Genomic DNA, 21,832 nt, shown 5'->3' with positions numbered 1-21,832 from the left:
ACGCAGGGACGGATCTGTAGGAAAGCTGGCAAATCAAAAAAGTCCTTCAGTCGCAAGGAAGCTGAAGCTACCTTTAAGAGTTTGGTGAAGACGCATGAAAAATACGGTTGGGTCACCCCGCCCGTGTCCGACGGCTGATGTCTGCCGCCTGCAGTAGACGCTCGAGCGCCTGTCCACACACACACCAGTACCCCGACATCTCCTCAACGCTGTGCATCCTCCACCCTTTTCTACTCCAGCCAGAACTGCATCCTGAATGCCAAGGAGACGTTTAAGTTATTTATGAACAGATGTGTTTACAGAGAGGAAGACGGAGCAAATGCCGTTCGGATTATGTTTCGATTATAAATGAATGATCACCTCTAAGTCACTTTAGAACACATGTTGAGATGGTGACATTTCCCAGCCTGCCTGCCCCTCTGCCTGCCCCAGTCACATTGCCCTGAGCTTCTTTCCATGACAGCAGCTCCAATGAGCCGGCAGGAAACTCAATGCCCCTGCTCGCTCCATTTCCATGTAAATGGCGCCGTTCACATTTCATAGGAACGCCGTGCATTGCCAGCGTGCGTCCCTGGCACGTGTTTGCTGTGCTCTGTATCTCTGTGTTTCTTCCTGGAAGGTCAACATAACCCGAAGATGTGTCTTTCTGTGGCCCATGGTCCGCTGTGATGACATGTAGACCTCATTTGTGCTATGACCTTTGGCTCCCGAAAACACAAATTTAATATTGCCAGGTTCTAGTGATTGAAAACTACAACTGCCCACTTGGTGAAAATGTGCTCTCGATGCTGATTTGTGGTGTGCTGCTGTCCACAGATAAACCAGTGCCATTAGAGGGAAGGCAGAAGATACTGTGGCCACCCCGGCAGATGGTGGCGCCGACACCAGGGGCACCCTCTGGGGCGCAGAGCAGTGGATGCTCAGCTGCGAACAGTGTCGTCCAAGGTTAGGAAACGCTCTCACGGCCGCGCCTTTGTGTTCCTGTCTTCTCTCAACCACCAAAAGCAAAAGACGATTTCCCATTCACTGCAGTCATCTGACTCATTTTATTATCTGTGCTAGTGACAGGGAATGTCAGAACTGCCAAAGGATACCAAGTGATCAGATGATGATTTGCATGACCAGGTCTATTTCTTCACCCAGTAGTCACTTGTGTGTCCCCCGATATTGGGATGGGTGAGCACCCTTGCTGTGGTGTCAACTTCCTGTTATTTAATCTCCCCGGGGTTTCATTTTTCTCCTCTGTTAAGTTACTTAGAACTTTCTAAGAAACTCCATGAAATGAAGAAATACTGTTTCTAATAATATGAGGAAAGAGATAAAAATGTTCATTCCAAGTGGAAAGTCTTATTGGACACATTTTAAATAAAATCATGCATACCTGATACACTGCCTCAAGGATCCAGTCATTGTGGGCTATCTTTCCATTTAAAATATTTCAGATACTCTTAAATTTTTAAAATATTGCATGTAGTACAACATGTCATCCTAGAGCAGCATCCTGGGTCAGGTGCCAGAAGTGAGTTTTAGGAACCCACAGTCTTTGCAAAAATTCAGTAGATTGAAGTGGTCCCCAGAAGTAGCCTGGGAGCTGAAGGGATGATTGGATCGAGTTCAGATGTTGCCAGCTGTGTCTTACCGCTAGGAAGGAGGAGAAGTCTTCTGGGATAATGTATTCAATTCTTCAGGCAGTTTTCCCTACTTACGGACCTGCTCATTAGGTCCAGGTTTTCAGAGACCCAAGAGACCTCTCCTCAGCAAACAGGGGTTGGTGCCTTTCAGCAGGGCTGGCCATTCACCAGATTTATCGTTTCTTTGGTTTTCCCTTACCACTCTCTCATTTGCCTCCACCTGCACACACGCAGCTCTGCCAGAAGAAAATGAGAGTGTATTAAGAAAGCAGGGCCTGCTCATGTTCCCTGTGCATCATAACAGCCGTGAAACTTGATGACAGTGAACTTACACTGTTCACTCATCCACCTCCCCACGGTAGCATTCTTCATCCTGGAAATGTGAAATTTGGCTGGCAGTCCTCGGACCCTGGAGCTATTGGTCTTCATGGAATTACACTGCGGAGATTAAAGACGCAGGACAGAAACCTTTTGCTAGGGAAAGCACCTGAGTTTATTGCTTTCTAAATATTTTCCTCTTCTAATGAAAATTAAAAGCAGCTTTACTTTAGGGAGAGAAATATATGTCAAGGCAAGTCACTTCAGTAGTGTTTATTAGTGACTGAAGAACAGGTTCACAGTTGACTCTGAGAACTGCCCCAAGGGATGCAGCCAGAAGACTATTCTGACCCTGGGGTTGGGCTGGGTGACAGCCAGCAACAAAGCAGGAAGACACTCAGCTCAATCTGGCCCCTTCCATATCCTCAGAGTTTGATTCTTTTGCATGGCATTTCCATTAGGTTTATTAGAAACTTATAAAAGAAATCAATTCTGTAGTGAACAAAATAACATTTTTTCATTGAAATTGGTAAGAATGTCTCATTTTAAAAGCAGTAGGAAGTCATGTGAAACTCCACCCTTGCTTGGGCTGTTATGGACACAGACTCCTTTTCTGCCGGACTCCCTTCGTAGGCAAGCACGCGGTGCCCAGCCCTGGAAGCACCGTTAGGCCACAGAATAGACCTGGCTGCCCACGCCTTGGCCACAGCCTCCTTCCACTCCGCTGAAGTGGACACCTGCCCGTGGAGCCCAGTGTGAGAGGAAGAGGCCTGGACGAATTACCTATCTCTCTTTGGACAGACAGTAAGGGAAAAATTGGACAGTGGGTGCCGATGTTCACGTCCTGATAGCCCCACGCCCCAAGCCAGGGCCCACAGCCAAACAAACAGAAAATTTCAAACTCATTTGTCCTCTCCTCAATGCAAAACTCCTTCCCATCCAGCTGTTTTCCTGAGCCAACCAGCCTTGTTCTTGGATGCCTTCTCCACTACTGGGTAAGACCTCCACATGGGCTGTCTGTAACTTTCTAGAAGACTAAGACCTGCTTATGTCTTAGGAAATTCTATGTGAGCAGCAAGAATATTACCCCAGTCACACACACACACACACGCACAGACGCCAATACTCCTCCAAAGACTTCCCGTTCTCTAAAATCTATTACGCAGAAAAGCCAGGGTGTAGGCTTAAAGTTTTCAGCTCCATCTGTCAAAATTTGACCTTTTTTTAAAGTGAAAAATGCGTAGGTGAGTGAAAAAGACCTGAGATTGAAAGACAAAAACCCATAGGTCCGTATAAACCTGGCCAGTCGCTCCACCTGCCTGAGCCTCAGTTTCCTCAGCTGTGTAGTCCAATCAGGTCAATGTGAAAATTGGCCAAAATGATACAGCAGATGTCCTTTGGAGACTAAAGATCATCAACGAGCTTTAAGCATCATTTTCATAGCATCAGGACATTTACATTACAACAGGCTTTAATTAGAACCCACTTGGATATCCACTCAGAATGATCGATTACAGTGGTTAAAATACACTTATTACCTGGTAATCACATACTTGCTTTTTGTCCTGAGTTCTTACAGTCATGTGACCAACTGACCCAAAACTCAACCAGTAATTGACCATCTCTCCACTCAGCATTCTCCTCTTAAATGTAGGGCGTGCAGAAGATTAAGGGCCAGCCCCTTCCCTGGACAGGAACTCAGAAGACAGGAAGAGCACACAGGACCGGCACCAAACGAGGCAAGTGCCAGATTGCCCTACAGAAATTAAAGACCTGGTGCAAATCCAGAGATCTTCTGACTGAAAACCAGAAGGATTTCCTGGAGTAAACTAGGGTTGAGCTATGGCTAGGCAAGGGGAAGAAGGGCAGGTGAGAAACGGGAGGCACTGAGGGCACCTTGACAGGGAGCGTCGGCTCTGTCCTCACTGGCCCTGAGCGGGAGACCTGGAGGTTCTTTGCCACCTCTCACCTGCAGAGACCCTGTTCGTGGAGCTGATTTCAGGAGGCAAGACGCAGCCCCGCCTGACAGCCTAGCCTGGTGTGTGGCACTTGCCCTGTGTGTAGCAATTACATTTCAGTGTACCCATCCAATAGCATGCAAATTTTAATGGAATTTGCTTTCGGAAGGGGCAGAGCTGACTTCCTGACTATACAGAGGGTAAAGCCTCTGAATCTGGAAGACCACTTAGCCTAACTTTACACCCTCTGTAGTGAAAGAGGCGAGCCCAGAGACTTGGAGGAGCTTGTCCACGTAAGACAGGAGCCACAAGGCCACTGCCTTACTGTGGCTTTCTGATCCTTTATGTCACTTCATGAGACCATGAGGCAATTCGTATGGCCCTCATCAAGCACACACTCTTTACCCCACCATGGAATCAGTACAGTCACGAGTCTTCCAAGTCAGCAGAGAAACACCCATGGTATCCATTCTGTGCTCAAAGTGAGCTGGAGCAGAGGGTAGAAATTCCCTCCATCTGCTTTGGGAAGCTTCTGTAATGGGCTTGGTGCTCAGCCCAGGGATCATAGTCAGTGCTTTGTAATTTTTTTTTCTCCAAGGACACTGAAATCATGTACAGCTCTGTTCTTATTTTTCTGCTAGGTTCTACTTATCTTTCTAATTTTTGCAGCCTCTAGTTCACATAGCATTGAGTATCAGTTTTAAGCCCAGGGCCCATCTGATCTGCAGAATGTGTTCAATAAACTGGAAAGGCAAACAAACTCTGTTGACATTCGAGAAAGCAATAAGTGATGTCGGTTTGGTTCCAGAAGAAACACAGAAGCAAAGTGTGCTGGCCAAACAGAAACAATCACAGCAGAGGGAAGCAAGATTTTCTTTCAAGGTCATGATAAGGATACACAAATAGGGTGCACGGAGTGGTTCAGGGGTGAGGCCGCCCTCCAGGTTAGTAAGGCTGCAGGGAGGGAAAAACAGATCCCTGCACTGCCACCCCACCCCACCCCCCGCCCCCGCCAGCTCATCCTGTGTCTCTTACAGAGTTAAAACCAGGCGGTGGCTTTCTCCTTTCTTCTACTGGTGATAAATTAAGTGGCTATCCTACTTTGTAGACATGCAATCATTTTGTATCTCTAGATCTTGGACAATCACTGGTCACGACACTCATTGGGCTAACACAGAAACTGCTGTCACCTGATGTGCTTCGTTTCATTCCTGCCTTCTCTGCAATGTGACTTCATTTCATGAATGTGGTTGCCATGATGGCAATGTTAGGATGCTGATCTGTATACTGTGGGTGACTGGGAAACTTCAGACTCTCACTGCGATTCACGGGGAGACTTTGGTGTATCCTGTTTCCAGAGTTATCTTCTTCTGTGATCCTCAAAAGAAGAGTGAAAAATGCATGAGGCATAAATCAATAGGAAAGAACTGTTTAGCACTGGAAGATGGTGAGTGCATGAGTCAAATAACCTAGAGGCACTGCCCTAATGAGAAAAAGTAACAATGATTCTGGAAAACAAAACTTTAAAACCAATAAACATCTTTACACGGAATGCTTGCTGTGTCCTTGCATGGTCTGTGTTCAGCAATTGTCAGGATTTATCTGGGTCTCCACGCATGTCCTCCCTGTGGGCCACGGAGGGTGACTTTCTGCCACTTGACACCCTCTGAGCTTTTGTCCCTTGACTCATTTGTGGTTTGCCAAATGAAAACCTTGAAGCATATCATGAGCATTCTCCATAAAAATCAATGAAATATAACAGAACCAAATCTAATGAATCTAATCAGTGTGATTTAGATGTCTCCTTCAGCTGCCATTTGCATTATAAAGATTCATAAAAGTTAGTGACAAAGATTTCCGTTGAAGTTTCTCAACTTAAGTGAGACAGTGTGCTTAGCACAAAACTATAGCCTAAACTGCTACTAAACTATAGAGACGTTTCTTTGGAGAATTTATAGAATAATAATTCTGGAAAATTACAATTTTCAAGTGTCCTAAGCACAATTTATCGAAGAGGCACTTCAGCTCACTTTTCACATTACTATGTGTGTTGGTATTCAGTTTTTGTTTTGAGCCATTTACCCAAGGAATTTCTCAGCCCTAGTCAATATTCAAGATCATTTTCTAATCAAGAGCATATTTTTTTTTAATCTCAAAATGTGGCTGTTTTAGTACTGAACAGGCTGGGACTGTTGATTAGAACATCACGCCTCTTTCGAATGTAGATAAGGCACTCAGCCTTGCACCCAGACACTTGGCTTCCACTTTCCAAACTGAAATTCTGAAATGCCAAGAGCCTGGGCCTGGTGTGTAAGTGGAGCTCAGTACATTATTTTACACATAGCAATGAGATTGACTTGGCACAGTCAAGTTGACCACCGAGTTGGCTGTTAGGATCCACTTTCAGGTTGTTCATTTCATCCAGGTAATTTGCATCCTTTCCTCTGGGAGAAAGCATGAAAGAGACACCATCCATAGGACATTGACTCTGAGCTTGTGGGGTGATGGAAGTGGAAGTGTGCAGAATCACAAACCCTCCCCAGTGTGCATCCAGCCTCAGCTGTGCCAGAGAGTAACAGGCAGTGGTTTGGGTAGTCTCTGTCCAGGGACGCATTTTTCTTAAGGCAAAAGTAAAATACCCAGCAGTATTGAACAAAGCCCTGGTCTTTCATGTTGACAATTCAGGGTGTGTTCCTTGTCAGTAGGACAGGTTCAGGGCAGGGCTATATAACATGCATCCTCTGCAGCTCTGCTCTGCCGCTTAGGTGTTTGTCTTAAGAGAGTTCTCGGCATGGTTTGGCTCTGTGTCCCCATTCAAATCTCACCTTGAATTGTAATGATTCCCATGAGTCAAGGGCAGGACCTAGTGGAGCTAATTGTATCAGGGGAGCAGTTTTCCCCATGCTGTTCTCGTGATAATGAGTGAGTTCTTATGGGACCTGATGGTTTTAAAAGGGGCTTCCACTTCATTTGGCACTCATTCTCTCTCCTGCCACCCTGTGAGGGGGTGCCTCACACCATGACTGTAAGTTTCCTGAGGCCTCCCCGGCCATGCGGACCTGTGAGTCAATCCTCCTTGCTTTATGAATTACCCGACCTTGGGCATTTCCTCATGGCAATGTGAGAATGCACTATTACAGGTCTATTCCCATGGCAGAATAAACGTTATTGGAAACACGTTATTTTACTTAAACAAGGGGAAACTGCAGAGATATTAAAGTAGGCATACACACAAACCGCTTGACAAAATGAAGTTGAAATCGATTGTGTTTCACTTGTTCAACCTTCAAGTGTTGAGATTATGTATCACTGTACAGCAGTGAGCCAGGATATCAGCTGCAAGGTCAGGATACAGTGAGTTTTGAAAGTACAATGTTTTTTTAAACCCATCGCAGAGGATTTTTTGAGTCATTAAAGGTTTTCTAATAAAACATGTTGAAGGTAAAATCCAATGGAATAATTCTAAGCAGCATGAATAAACTCTCCCATAGGAAATCATTCTTTTCTTTCCCTTTTCCTACATTTGCAAAGTTTGTAATTTCTCAGAGACCTTTTAGAACTATCTTCTCATTTCGTCTCTAGGCAACACTGAGAGGCAGATTTAGTAGGTGATAGTGTGCAGCTTATAGATCAGAAGCAGGCATTAAGTATAATTGATTTTTCTAATCTGATTTTACTTAAACATGGGCAATTACTTTCTTGAATCACTACAACATCACATTAAGTCAATACTAAACCAACTTTTAAGTCTCTAACTTCAAGGATGTTTCCAGCTACAACTTTGCAGTATACCCCTTTTAAGTGGTTCCCATAATTTTGCGATAGATAGCATTTCTCACCTTTACCGAATGCTGTGTGTATTCCCACACATACTTACTTGATTTATACAATCTTATTCTCATCGTTTCAAGGGTTTTCTTCTCACTTTACTCTAGTTTCTACATGTTATGGTGTCGCTTTTCCAAAAAACATGCCAATTTCCAAAACGGCACACACTGGTAACACTGCCTCCTTTGTTTTCCTCTTCTGTGCTCCTGATTGTCGTGGAGGACCACCTTCTCGCCTGCTGGGGATCTGGTGTCCCTGCCTGATGTCCTCAGAGCCCTGGACTTCACGGCATCCAAGGTTCAGACATTCTCACATTCAAATGGGAACAGTAGCCGCTTTCGGTAAATGATATTTCGGAGCTTGTTAAAATGTACTTTAGAAAGATAGCATCAAAAATTAAAGCAAAGCCTATGACTTCTAATTTTCGTGCCGATTATTTACTTAATAAATAAATGGAAATGGCCTCGGAGATTCTTAGGAGGAACTCTGTGATTTAATTTGTTTCTGTCTGCCCCAGGCTCTGTCCTCGGCTCAGAGTCTGTTCAAACACTTTTCCATGCCTTCACGTAGAGGGGGTTAAAACTACCCTCGTCCAATGCCTTCTAGCAGTGAAAGGATTCTTTATGACAAGGGAAGTATAACCCAGAGACCCCATTGTCTGGAAGATTGTTTTAAGGCACAGGAAGTTAAATTCAGAGTCTGGGAGCCTCATCTAATGTATTACAATGCTGGGACCAGACATGGGGCCTTAGAAATATAAAGTATATCTGCCCGCACACAGTCATAGGGTGAACCCAGGAGTGCGGCACCACCTTGGAACATGAAGAAAGAAAACAAAAGAAACCAACTCTGGCAGTGCCTTGATTTGGACTTCTGACCTCAAGAACCATGAGAATAAATTTCTGTTGTGTCAAGCCACCAAGTTTGTGTTAATTTGTTAATGCAGGCCTAGGAAAAGGATATTGATGAAGAGAGACAGAGAGATACATATATACCTCCCAAATTAATTCTCTTATCTTACGAATAATTCCCCCAAAAGAAAAAAGAATTTCTTTTTCAATTGGGTAAGGTTTACTCACTTCAGGCTATATTAGGGCACACAATTTTGTAATCTTACAATGGAGGACACAGATTTGTTTAAAATCTGATTTCATTAATCAGACACCCAAATTAGAGCCATTAGCAACTATATATTGGTCACGTCAATAGTGTAGGTCATTGTCAGTGGGCCAGAGTATTCCTTTCAAAAGACAACACACCAAATCAAAAACATCACTCAAACCCACATCTTTTCAAATAGTGCTAATTCCCATACACTTTCTAAGCACTAACCTCCAGCAATACCAGCGTCCCATCCCTCACAGTGAAGGAATACCAATAATGGTCAAGAGAAAGAGTGTATTATTTTGTGGGCAGTTTGCCATAGTGTGAAGCTTTGCAGGTAGGGAACATATAGGTTAAAAGCATGCGCTTCTTCTGAATGAGAGTTTTCTGTTGATTCAGTTTCCTGGAAGTTTCCAGCTCATTTGGATTTCTCCCTCTCTTTGGATTTACGTTACTTTAGTCTTCTCCCACAGGGCTGGTGCAGCGCAAAGGGCTTGAGTGGAAAATGTTAGACAGAAACCAAATGGGTTGCAGAGGATAGGTGGATGGATGGGTTATTGGGTGGATGGGTTGAATGAACTGATGAATTAATGGGTAGACAGATGGACAGAATGGATGACAGGATGAATGGATGGATGGATGGATGGATGGATGGATGGATGGATGGATGGAGATATGATCTGATAAACGGATGGACAGATGGATGGATGGATGCAATGAATGGATAGATGTTGGATGGATGGATAGATAAATGAATAAATAGATAGTGAATGATGAATGATTCAGGCCTACCCTATGGGCCTTACATGGAAATATCATTTTTTTCCTTGACATTTTCTCTAGGCAAGGTTGTTTCCCCCATAGGGGCTTAGGTTGGGCTATGGGGACTCAGGAAAGGAGCCCAAGGAAGCAGTTCATTCTGCTTCTTAGTACCAAAGGCCAGAGGCACACAGGGTTCTCTTCCTTTACAAAAGATACAGCCCCCACCTCACCAGTGCTCAGGGGTCCTCTGAGCTCTATGGAGCAAAGCCCAAACCAAGAACACAGCTTGAACCTGCCCAAGTGTCCTCCAGGCGGGCATCGCCCTCAGGTGTCCAGGTGGTCTAGGCCAGAATTTAGGCTTGAGTCCCACCCATCACATCTTAATCACCCAGGACCTCACAGATAAGAGTGCTGTAACTCAGAGATCCTCAGGCATATGGAAAGTTTGTTCCTGGCCTCCTGCCATGTCAAAATAAGAAATGCAAAACTGAAATTGCTAGATAATGTGCTTCTATGCCCACTAGTTCACTACATGTTTTATTTATTCTTATTCTTTTGGTAAGAACTTCAATGCATCCTTAGTGTCTATTATAACAGTTTGGAATTTTTATTTTTTTATGCTGCTTCTACTCTTTTTCAGACATACTTCATGGGCACAGAGAATAACATCCTGTACCATGTCATGGGGAATTTCACCCTAAGTCCCTAAGACACTGGATTGAAGGCAGCAAGTTAACACTGGATGTTTTTCCTGTTTTTTTCCAAACCATCTGCCTTTTAGAGAAGGTTTTCAAAGGCCTTTGGCACTTGGCAATCTGAAGTGGTCCTGTCCCTGCTGGGTGCTCAGACAGCGCTACAGGGACATGGGGCGGCCAGGCACTATGTGCCTGGGCAGGGAGTCCATGTCAGACGCTGGACACCCATGGTCCCATTTACATTCATCTGATGTCATGTTAGTGTCAGCATTTGAGGGAATGTTAGTGTTCACAGTTCAGGGAAAAGAGACACCAAAGAGCTGAAGCGACCCACCCATGGCCACACTCTGATGAGCAGAGTTGAATCTAGAATAAATTCCACAGGATTCCTCCTTCGTAGGTGGAAGATTATTGGATTCTATGTCCACTAGTTCACTACATGTTTTACTTATTCTTGTTCTTTTGGTAAGACCTTCAATGCATCCTTAGTGTCTAATATAACACAGTTTTGAATTTTTATTTTTTATGCTGCTTCTACTCTTTTTCAGACATAATTCATGAGCACCAAGAGTAATATCCTGAACCATGTCCCGGGGAATTTGAGTTTCTATCTTTCGGAAAATTCAAGTGCCATTGGAGTGGCAGGGGTTTGCTGCTCACAGAGAAGGGAAGGGCTTCCCCCGAAGCCAGCGCAGGACCCAAGTGTTCATGCTGATCTCCATGTTGACAGTGATGCTGGAGTGGGTTGGGAAGTGGCCCTCACAAAGATATCCTGTGTCTTAAACCCTGAAACCTTTTCCTTTATCTGGGAAACGGGCCTTTGTAGCTGTACCCACAATTCTTAGTGCCATCAATACTTTGCCCCACTCGGAGCAAAGAACAAAGACCCCAGCAGTGTGCAGGTGCCGGAGTCCGGGTGAGGAAGGAAAGGAGCTAGGAAGACATCAGAAGCTTGCAAAGAACAGCAAGGAAGAAGCCAGCCACATCTGAAGGTGACCTCCCTCCCCAATGAGTCACACCCACATCATCCCCTCCTCTGAAGAGGGGAAACCAATAGAATACAGCAAAGTGAATGGGATATCACCCCATGGTTATGTTACATTATACGGTAAAGATGAAGAAGATGAAGAGGTCTTTGCCGAGGTACTTAAGGTCCCTAAGCAGTTGAGTTCCAGTTCATCAAAAGGGAGATTAACTTGGGTACATCTGACCTGAGCTGAGCTCTTTTTTTTTTTTTTTCTTTTTTTTGTAAGAGGAGAAACAGAATACACATGTATTAACATGCTCAAGGGGAAAATTACAGAGTGACTACCCAATATCCCAATGGGGCATGGATGTTGATATACCCTGCTTCATAGATACACACACACACATACACACACAGACATATATGTATAATTGCACTTTAGGTTCTGGGGTACATGTGCAGATCACGCAGGACTGTTGCATAGGTACATACATGGCAATGTGGTGTGCTGCCTCCATCCCCCCATCACCTATATCTGGCACTTCTCCCTATGTTATCCTTCCCCATCCTCCTTACTCCCCACTGTCCCTCCCCTTAAAAGAGAGTCTAGCCTATCTCTGAAAAGAGAGATCCTCCTGAAGGCCTTTGAACAAGATGCCAAATTGTGAGGGGGCTACAGGGGAGGGAACTGTAGGGGTCTCCTGAAGCTGCAAGCAGCCCCTGCTGACAGCACACAGCAGACGGGGACCTCGGTCCTTCAGCTGCAAGGGTCTAAATTCTGCTAACAACCTCCTGAGCTTGGAAGAAGAGCCCCAAACCCCAGAAAGAGACATAGCCCTTGGCTGGGTGCAGTGGCTCACTCCTGTAATACCAGCACTTTGGGAGGCTGAGGTGGGCAGATCATGAGGTTAGGGGTTCAAAACCAGCCTGGCTAACATGGTGAAACCCCTTGTCTACTAAAGATACAAAAAATTAGCCGGGCATGGTGGAGTGTACCTGTAATCCCAGCTACTCAGGAGGCTTAGGCAGGAGAATTGCTTGAACCTAGGAGGCAGAGGTTGCAGTGAACTGACATCACGCCATTGCACTCCAACCTGGGCGACAGCCTGAGACTCTATCTCAAAAAAAAAAAAGAGAGAGACGTAGCCCAGTGAGCTCCTCAGCTGTAACTTTGTGAGACCTTGCATAAAGGACCCAGCTAGGCAATGGGCCTGGACTCTCAACCCATGCAAATTAAAAGATGATAAATAGATGTTTTTTTAAAAATTTTGTGGTTTTTTGTTCGAATATTATTATTTCTATCATTTTTAGGGATCAGGTGGTGTTTGGTTACATGGGTACGTTCTTTAGGGGTGATTTCTGATTTTCTGGTGTACCCATCACCCAAGCAGTGTACACGGTACCCAATGTGTATTCTTTTATCACTCTCCACTTCCCCCACCTTCCCCCAAGTCCCTGGAGTCCATTACTTCATTCTTATGCCTTCGGGTCCTCATACCTTAGCTCCTGCTTACAAGTGAGAACATACAATTCTTGCTTCTCCATTCCTGAGTTACTTCACTTAGAATAATGGTCTCCAACTCCATCCAGGTTTATAATAAATAATGGTTTTTTCAATTGCTAAATTTGTGGTAATTTATTACACAGCCACTAACATAGATGGCAAAGCTCCCATTTTTGCCCTGGTCTGCCCCTACCCTGAGACATCAAGCTCAGTGATGAAGAGATGGTTCTGTAGAGCCTGGCCTTGTCCAGCTATTTATGCATGGTTACCACTGTGCCCTGGGCACTGTATTTGTATCCTGGGTTGCCGTAACGGATGGCCACAAACTGGGTGAATTAAAACAACAGAAAGTTATTCTTTCACACTTCCAGAGGCCAGAAGTCCAAGGTCACAGTGTTGGCTGGGCCATGCTCCCTCAAAAAGCTCTAGGTGAGGACCCTCTTTCCTCCTCCAGCTTCAGGTGGCCCTGGGTGCTCCCTGGCTTGCGGCTGCCACCCTCCAGTCCCTGTCTCCATCAGCGGCCTCTCCTCTTCTATCCTCTTCTGTCTTCATCAAATCTCCTCTGTCTTCCTCTTATAAGGACACTCATCATTGGATTCAGCATCCACCCAAATAGACCAGGATGATCTCGTCCCAAGATTTTTTATTTAATTACACCTACAAAGACCCATTTCCCAAATAAGAGAAAGGGAAATTTAATATGTGGACATATCTTTGTGAGGACCACTTCCCAACCCGCTCCAGCATCACCGTCAGCACGGAGATTGGCACGAACACCTGCATGCCCGCTCCACCTGTGACTGGCTTCAGGGGAAGCCCTTCCCTCCTCTGTGAGCAGCAAACCCCTGCCACCCCCACTGCTCCGTGATCATGGCACTGCCACACCAGAGCCCACTCAGCTCCATCTTTCCTGTGCTGGGTCAGAGCAGGGCCTTGCCCCGTTGAGCAGGTCAGTGCACCTGAGGCCAAGGCCAGTGACAGGAGGGACACACGGTCCTGGTCCTTCTGCTTCTTCAATGGAGACTTTGCCCAGGGAGAAAAGAGGAAGCAAGGAACTTGTGGTTCTCTTCAGCCTTAGGATCCACAAAGGGCTCATTTCATTAGGAAATCCCACGTGGGCTCCTTTGGGAGAGTGAATCGCCAGCTGCCAAAGTGTACCTTTTTGCTTTAATTGGATTTTCCTCTATTGACTCTGCTCTGAGTAATGAAAACCTGCAGTTAGATGTTTACTGAGTCACAGCTGACCACCCCAGTCCTGCCATTTGGTTCTGCAGACGCTCCCTACAGTCCTGACTCATCAGCCCCCATCACCTGTGCCCTTCCTGGCTGGGAACAGACATCTTCAGGGGCAAATCGAGGATGAGGAGAAAGAACAGAAAAAAATGATTTGGGTACAAAAAGATCAATCTTTCCAGGAAAGGAAGAGGCCAGTCATAATTCCATCTCCAATAACCACGAGGAAACACTGGTGCTTCCTGAAAAACAAGCTTCCCTCATTGGCCTCTCTCAACACACACATGGGGCTTGTGCCAACGCTCAATAGTCCCTGCTCGCTCCCAGAGTTCAGCCCTGTGCATAGCCCTGGTAGAGCTGTCTTATGCAGAGTAGATTCTGTAAGACCTGGTGCAGGATTAAACAGAAACAGGGAACATTTTAACAAGAGAGAAATTAGAAACAGGGACCAAGGAAAGAGGGCAAGAGAGGTCTCACGCCACACCTTTCCCATGGACGGTAGCCTCTGGATGCATGTGGAAGTGCGTGGGAGGTTGTGGGTCAGGTTCATTACCTTCCTTCCCAAAGCTCATCAGGCCAGGACTAAATGAAACATGGAGTCATGCATGAAATCATCAGTTTGCTGCTTTAGATTGGATTCTCTCTCTGGGATAGCCGGGTTCGTGCCCAGGCAGGCTCGCTGGCAAAACCTGCCTGCAGGAAGACATGTGCCTTTCTATACAAAGCCACAAACAGAAGACTGGCATTTCCCAGCCACAAACAGAACACGAGCCCGCCACATGAGCAAGACCTGAGCAAAGTATCAGTCTAGAGTGTGCCCTATAATTTGCTTTCCCTCTCATTTTCTTCTTTCTTTCTAAAGCTTCTTTTTCCTTCCCCCAACATTCTGAAGATGGGGTGGAAGTGTGGGACACGTCCATAAAGGGTTCCCATCCTGCTTGGGCTTGCCTGGTCTGGGGCTGCACTGATTCCACCAATGCCCGCCAGGAAGCAGCCCTTGGAACAAAGATCCCTTGGGAGGGAGCAGGGCTGCGTGGGCCTGCAAGTGACAGAATTCACACAGAACGGCCCAAGTGGCCCACTTGAGTGTCCTGGAATTCTATTTCTGTGGCTTCTTTTCTTTCCCCATTTTAGTAGGGGAAAACGCTTTATATTTCCTGTAAATTTCTACTTAAAAGCAATCAAAGGTGAAGGGAGCAGTGAGAAAGCAGAACTGAAAAGGAAATCTGTGATCAGGAGGCTCCAAGAGACAGTACGAGTTGAAGGGGGCCATCTATGAGATTTCAGGGGCTGCCACGATGTTGGCAGGACACAGATTGGGAGGGAGGGGGAATCACCTGACTCTATCTGGGGCTGGCATGGGTGAGAGGAGGAGGAAGAGAAGAAAGGAGGGGTTGTTCTGAGCTCTTCAGCAGCCTCTGTGCCCTGCAGCACATGTGCCTCGAAGGGCACGCAAGCTAACCCAGTGAGGTCCCTTGAAAGTCCCTTAGCAATGACTCAGGACCAGCCTGGGGACCACAGGTCGCACACCCATTAACAAACAGAAGTTTTCAGGCCAGGTGCCCTTCTCCAGGTGAGCAAAGAGCAGAATTCTCAATGGTGAAGACACATCTGCACAGCCCACCCAGAAGAACACACATACAAGGCCCACACCTGTCACACATGAGACCAGCAGAGGTGACAGAAACATAGCCCTGGCCCGCTACACCTGGCAGACTCACGGCCCCTGGGGACACCCTGATGGACGTCTTCCCCAGGACCTGTGCATATGTCACCTCGCATGGCAAAGGGGACTTTGCCTGGGTGACGAAGCGAAGGCTTTGCGGGGGCTGCCCTGAATTGTCCGGGTGGGCCCCGTGTCAGCAGAGGGGTCCTATCAGAGTGGGGAAGGAGGGTCAGAGTCAGAGGAGACGTGATGACAGAAGGCAGGAGTCGGAGTGATGTGATGGAGAAGCCAGGAGCCAAGGCACACGGCAGCCTCTAGAAGGACCAGATTCTCCCCTGGAGCCCCTACAGGGAGCCGGCCTTGGAAACAGCTTGACTTTGCAATTCCTGACTTTCAGCATGGTAAGATAATGAGTGTGTGTGCTTTAAGCCACTATGTTTGTAGTGTTTTGTGGTGGCAGTGACAAGAAACCAACACACCTGAGCCTCCAGGTGAGCTACCTGAGCCGCAGCTCTAACCCAGGTTGGATGCCCCTCCAAATCTTGTATTGAATTGTGGTCTCCAGTGTTGGAGGAGCGGCTGGTGGGAGGTGTTTGTGTCATGGGGGCAGATCCCTCATGGTTTGGTGCCATCTTGATGGCAGTGAGTTCTCAAGAGAGGGGGTTGTTGTGAAGGGTGGCACCGACTCTGTCTCCCTTGCTCCCACTCTGCCATGTGACATGCAAGCCTCCTCTTCTGCCATGACTGGGAGCTTCCTGAGGCCTCCCCAGAAGCCGAAGCCAGCACTATGCCCCCTATACAGCTTGCAGAACCGTGAACCAGTGAAGCCTCCTTTCTTATAAATTATCCAGCCTCCAGTATTTCTTTATAACAATGCGAGAACGGCCTGACACAAGGTCCCTGCAGGTGACCACCGGGGAAGCCTTGACACTCACAAGACATCAAAAGCCCCAGGGCCGGGCTGTTCCGGTGCTTAGCACATCTGACTGTCATCCAGCCAGGCCCACAGGGAGCAGGGGCTCTGAAGGTGAGAATGATTCTGGGAGTTTAGCAAAGAAACTTTGACAAGGGTGGACAGGAATGTAGGGTCCCCAGGGGACAGTGTGGTCACCTGGATCTAGGAGCACCTGACCTATGGGCACACCAGGCCTAAAGAACAAGGGGAGAGCATGCCCCGCAATGCTGGAAGGGAAGACAGAGCTAGCTCGGGGGTCAGTGACCTCTGTTTGAGGTGCCTGAGCACCTATTGAACACTAGGGACAAAATAAATGAAGCCCCCGTGTGCCCTGGTGGGAGTTGTCACTCCTGGGAGAGAGAAGTCCCAGTGAAAGAAAGAGACACATGACAAGGGCAGATTCTCATGACCGCTGTGAGCTGGGGTGCAGCTCCGGGCCTCGGCTCCTGTAGGAGCAAGTGTGGTCAGGGAGCAGCTTCTGACTTTGGGTTGCCGTGGCCAGGTCAGGGAGAGTCCCGGGCAGTAGAGCAGCTTCCGCCAAGCACAGAGCCAAGAAACGGCGGGAATAGTTGGAGGCGTGGGGGGTGCACAGCCAGCGATGGGGGCGTTGAGCCAGGCAGCCGCAAGGATGGCTGGGCTGCATTTCTAGAGCGATGACAGGCCATCACACAGGAATGGCTGCCTCTGATTGTCCCCATTGCCCAAGGGGGAAAGGCCCGGGACAGGGATACCATTCATTACAGATGTCCAGTACAGAGAGGCCAGCCAGGCATCTGGGCAGCAATGGCCATGGGTGTGGGGGAGGGGGAGGCACTGAGACTTGTGGCAGCACCTGGGGACAGTGTGTCCCCCGGGAGGCAGTGAGTGGTGTGAGGAGTCCAGGCTGATTGCTGGGGCTTCACGCTGAGACATTTGCACAACGACACTTCCAAATCATGTTGAGCCACATCTCCCATCACAACACCCCATCCTTGTGTCCAACCACAGCAGGCTCAGCCGTTCCCAGGAGACTCACCGCCCACCTGAGCATTCGTTCATTCATTTTGCCTTCCTCCGTGAAGGTGACCACAACCCACCCTCCACCCTTGCTGGAGTCCTTGTCGCTCCCATACACAGCCAGCACCCATCTCGGCCTTTGATCCTGGACCATGCCCACGTCTAGGCACCACCTTCCCCATCACCTCCCTGGCTGGATTGCTGCCTGGGTCCAGCTGGCCTTCGTGGCCCTGCTCTGCCCCGGAATGCCCGTTCTCCTTATGAAAACCAGAAAGGCCTGTGACGAGCTGCTTGAGTCTGGTCTAGAAATCGCTGACCGTCCCTGACACCCCACAGAATACTCGCAGCTCTGCAGACAGAGTGGTCCATTCCAACCCAGAGTGGTCATGCCAGGCCTCTCTAGAACACCCTTGAGTGTCCCCCTTCTCTAATTGCAAAGCCACAACCTGTGAGTGAATCCCAAGGGCAGGCCCCCCATTCTTCGTTTCTACTGGGACCCCTCTCCTGCTTCTCTGTTGGTCCTTGGAGTGTGCCAGCCGCTGCTCTCAGCCTCAGGGATTTTGCCTTCTCCTGCCTGAGTTGCTTGCTATCCAGCCTTTGCCTGAAAGCCTTGGACTGACCGTTGCCTTCATAGTGAGGCCCGTTCCTGGCCACTCTGTCTGTGACGGTGACCTCTTCCACCCCATCCCAGCCCCCAGATCTTGCCTTGCCCTTAATTTTGCTGCCCCTTACCAGCCATGTTTCAATGTTAAAAAAAAATAGAGAAAGAGATGAATCTCTGGATTAAAAGTTTTATTTGGAATAATATTCAAGAAGTGGGATTGCAATCTGGGGCATACATGCATACCAGACTCGTCTCCGGCATGTTCAAAGAATAAAGGGAAAGGTTAGGGCCTACTGGGGAAAGAGGAGGTTATGCAAGTTATTTTAAAAGGAAGTTCATTGGCCCTGGCATCATTTTACCACAGCTGGTGAGTGTTGACCGGCAAGTGTCAGTAGTTGCTAGATGCAACTTCTAATCTTGGAATTTGGGTTAGATGCTTATAGTTTTGCTTGGGGTTTGTAAGATAGAGTATCGGGCAACTGTTCTTGCATAAGCAACTAGCTGTGCTGTATGGCTTATCTAGTAAGCTGTGGCTTGGGAAAAGTTCTTGTGATAGTTCCTATTATCAGGAAAATAATGCATCAGAGCCCCTCCTGTATTAGTCTGTTCTCATTCTGCTATAAAGAAATACTTGAGACTGGGTAACTTAAAAAGAAAAGAGTTTCAATTAAGCCTCTTTGACTCCCATTTCTGCAGGATATACAGGAAGCATAGTGGCTTCTGCTTCTGGGAGGCCTCAGGAAGCTTACAGTCATGGCAGAAGGAAAAAGGGAAAGCAGGAATATCTTACATGGCTGGAGCAGGAGCAAGAGGGATGGGGGGTGGGGTGCTACACCCATGCTTTAACAACCAGATCTCATAAGTACTATCTCAGTGACAGCATCAAGAGCGATGGTGTTAAACCAGGAGAAACTGCCCCTGTGATCCAAAACCAGGGATCACAATTCAACATGGATTTGGTGGGGACACAAATCCAAACCATATCACCCCCATTCTTACCCCCACCCCGGCTCCATTTGCCAGGATTTGACACCAGTGATTTCATTTTGAGTCTTACAACTTTTACATTCCCCCCTTTTGATCAAGATCTTTCACCAAAAGTATTGTGAATCAACTATTCTGGGGTTAGGTTTTGACTGTCCCGCTGTGGCAGTACAGACCTGTCCTTGGTTGCTAGTTTGGCTCGATGTCAGGGAAGTGATTGGTGAATAGGAGTTAGTGTCAAAACCCTCTTAGCCACATTTGAGCAGCAAAGGAGTCTGAAGAAAGTGGCTGTCAGGCTAAGTCCACCTGAGTCCACTGTTAAGTTCCATGTTGTCAGTTCCATAAGCATTGGTTATCATTTTGAAGTGCTGGGCCAGCATTACTATATTTGGAGTGTCATTCCTGCAGAGATTGGACAGACAGCAGGTACAACGGTTAAAGGAAATAATTCAGAGTAAATTGAATTATGCATAATTCAGTTATGCTCCAGCATAATTATTATTTACTATGCAAGAGCATAAAAAATCCAGTTTATGGCCAGGCTCGGTGGCTCATGCCTATAATCTCAGCACTTTGGAAGGCTGAGGTGGGCAAATCACATGAGGTCAGGAGTTCGAGACCAGCCTGGCCAACATGGTGAAACCCCGTCTCTACTAAAATTACAAAAATTATCCAAGCTTGGTGGTGGGCGCCTGTAATCCCAGCTATTTGGGAGGCTGAGGCTGGAGAATCGCTTGAACCTGGGAGGCAGAGGTTGCAGTGAGCTGAGATCGCGCCATTGCACTTCAGCCCGGTTAACAAGAACGGAACTCCATCTCAAAAAAAAAAAAAAATCCAGTTTATTCAACGGCTTTGGACCAAGAGCCCAAGCCTAAGGGCAAGAACTAAACTAATCAAAAGGTCGAGGGGAACTGGGCGAGGCCTATGGTAGCCATTGAGTGGCATTCCTCGACTTGGTTGAATTAAAGCATAGCGCCAACTCTACAAAAGAGACCCCTGGTACAATTTGAACAAAAAGTTGTGTTAAGGATGTTGTTAAAGTTACCCACTCGGTGAATGAAAGGAATTTTTATGTCAGGTTCTGTCAAGTTACCCATAGTAGTTACTAATAGTGAAATTTTACCTTCAGCATAACCCTGACAAGTGACAAAGGTAACAGTGTAGGAGTCTCCTTATGATATGGAGGCTTGCTCTGATGTCTTGAGAAAAGCTGTCTACAGCATGAAGTTGGCATATTGTTGTGCAAATGTCTCTGGTTATGGTGTTGGGCAGTTTGGTGAACTCTGTCTGGTCCAAACATCAGACACAAGATTTGTCCTCAGAACTGCATTCAGTTTCAGTTTATAGGGCCTGCGGAAGACAGTGGTTCTTGTACTTAGTGGGAGGGTTGTAACCAGATATTGAGGGGAACTCGAATTCAGGATCTAGTACAGTCTACAGCTAGATTACAAGAACTCGAAAACAATTCACAGAGCTGCAGTCCAATGGTAGGTGACATTATAGTCATTCTGATATTTGTCAAAGATAATCAGAGTAAGACTGATTTGCTTGTAAAATAATTCCGTTTCACCAGATTTGGCCTGATTATTTACGTAAGTGTAGCAAGAATAGTGATTTAATCTCAGCTTGAACTTTTTTGTAAGGCTAGAGAGCCTCAAGGCAAGCTTTAAATTTTATCTGTGATGCCCATATGCAATTTTAAATATGACGTGTCACTGAAACCTTGGTGATATAATTAACATTTCCAGATGCATCTTGTTATAAAGAAAAGAGATTTGTGTTGAACTTCTGTAAATAGCTATATCATCATAAAATTAAAAACTCACAAATAGATTTTTTAATTTTGAAGGATCAATTTGGAAGAAAAAATACATGTTTTCACCTTCCTTTATAACACTATACTTCACCAAATTGCTGTAAACTATAGGTAGCTTGAGAGAGAAAGTTTTCTTAAATCTGGAAAACAAAACATTTAAGAATCAACAATATTTCAAATAAAAAACCAGCAACGTTTCAAATAAATTTCAAAAAAACATTATTTTTATCAGTTATTCAATCTCATGTAAGTTTTCTTCTGCTCGATCTTGATTAGCAATTTCATGAATCCATTAGTTTTTCATCTGTGTTTTAGAAATTGTTATTGAGTCCACTGATTTAAAAGTTATTAGAAGCCTGTAGTTAAGAGTACTCCTTAGAGTCTTTTTTATAATCTGATTACAGATGCCTTTAGAGAAAAATCGACCTATAGATGACAAGAACTTACAATGATGATGACTAAAATCGGACGAAGTTCAGCAATCAAAAAGAAAATTCAGTTATTTCTTTTACATTTTAAGATAACAACCAGAACTATGATTGACAGCAGCACATCAGAACTATTAGACTTTTATAAATGTCATATAATGTTTAAATATTCACATCAATAAACATATCCATATAAATATAAGTTTAAAAAGATCTCATTGTTATTTGGCAGTGATTTTTACATAATATATCCAATAAGCCTAAAGAGAAATACATCCTCTGAGGCTTTTAAGGAAACCAACTGAAAAATCCCAAAGTCAATTTTAGGTTAAAAAGACTGTAATTATAATCTGATTTTGAGAAGTTTGTCAAATAGTCAATTA

The 21,832-nt window shown here is 46.0% G+C and overlaps 1 protein-coding gene across 3 annotated transcripts in view; it reads left to right on the top strand.

The window, feature by feature from the left end:
- The window catches only part of UBE2QL1 (ubiquitin conjugating enzyme E2 QL1), an 85,779-nt gene that overhangs the window by 44,159 nt on the left and 19,788 nt on the right, over positions 1–21,832 (top strand). Inside the window, exon 2 of one of the 3 annotated variants that reach the window (XM_010343061.3) lies at positions 7–1,385. The exons of the other annotated variants lie outside the window; for them this stretch is intronic. Within the exon in view, the coding sequence (XP_010341363.2) occupies positions 7–138 (132 nt within the window). The 3' untranslated portion in view covers positions 139–1,385. Of the gene's footprint in view, positions 1–6; positions 1,386–21,832 lie in introns of those variants that run through there. 3 annotated transcript variants of the gene reach the window in all.

Source organism: Saimiri boliviensis, chromosome 1 (genome assembly GCF_048565385.1).
Source record: "Saimiri boliviensis isolate mSaiBol1 chromosome 1, mSaiBol1.pri, whole genome shotgun sequence".
NCBI lineage: Eukaryota > Metazoa > Chordata > Mammalia > Primates > Cebidae > Saimiri > Saimiri boliviensis.
The sequence above is the reverse complement of the archived record's forward strand: the minus strand, read 5'-3'. Positions and strand labels throughout refer to the sequence as shown.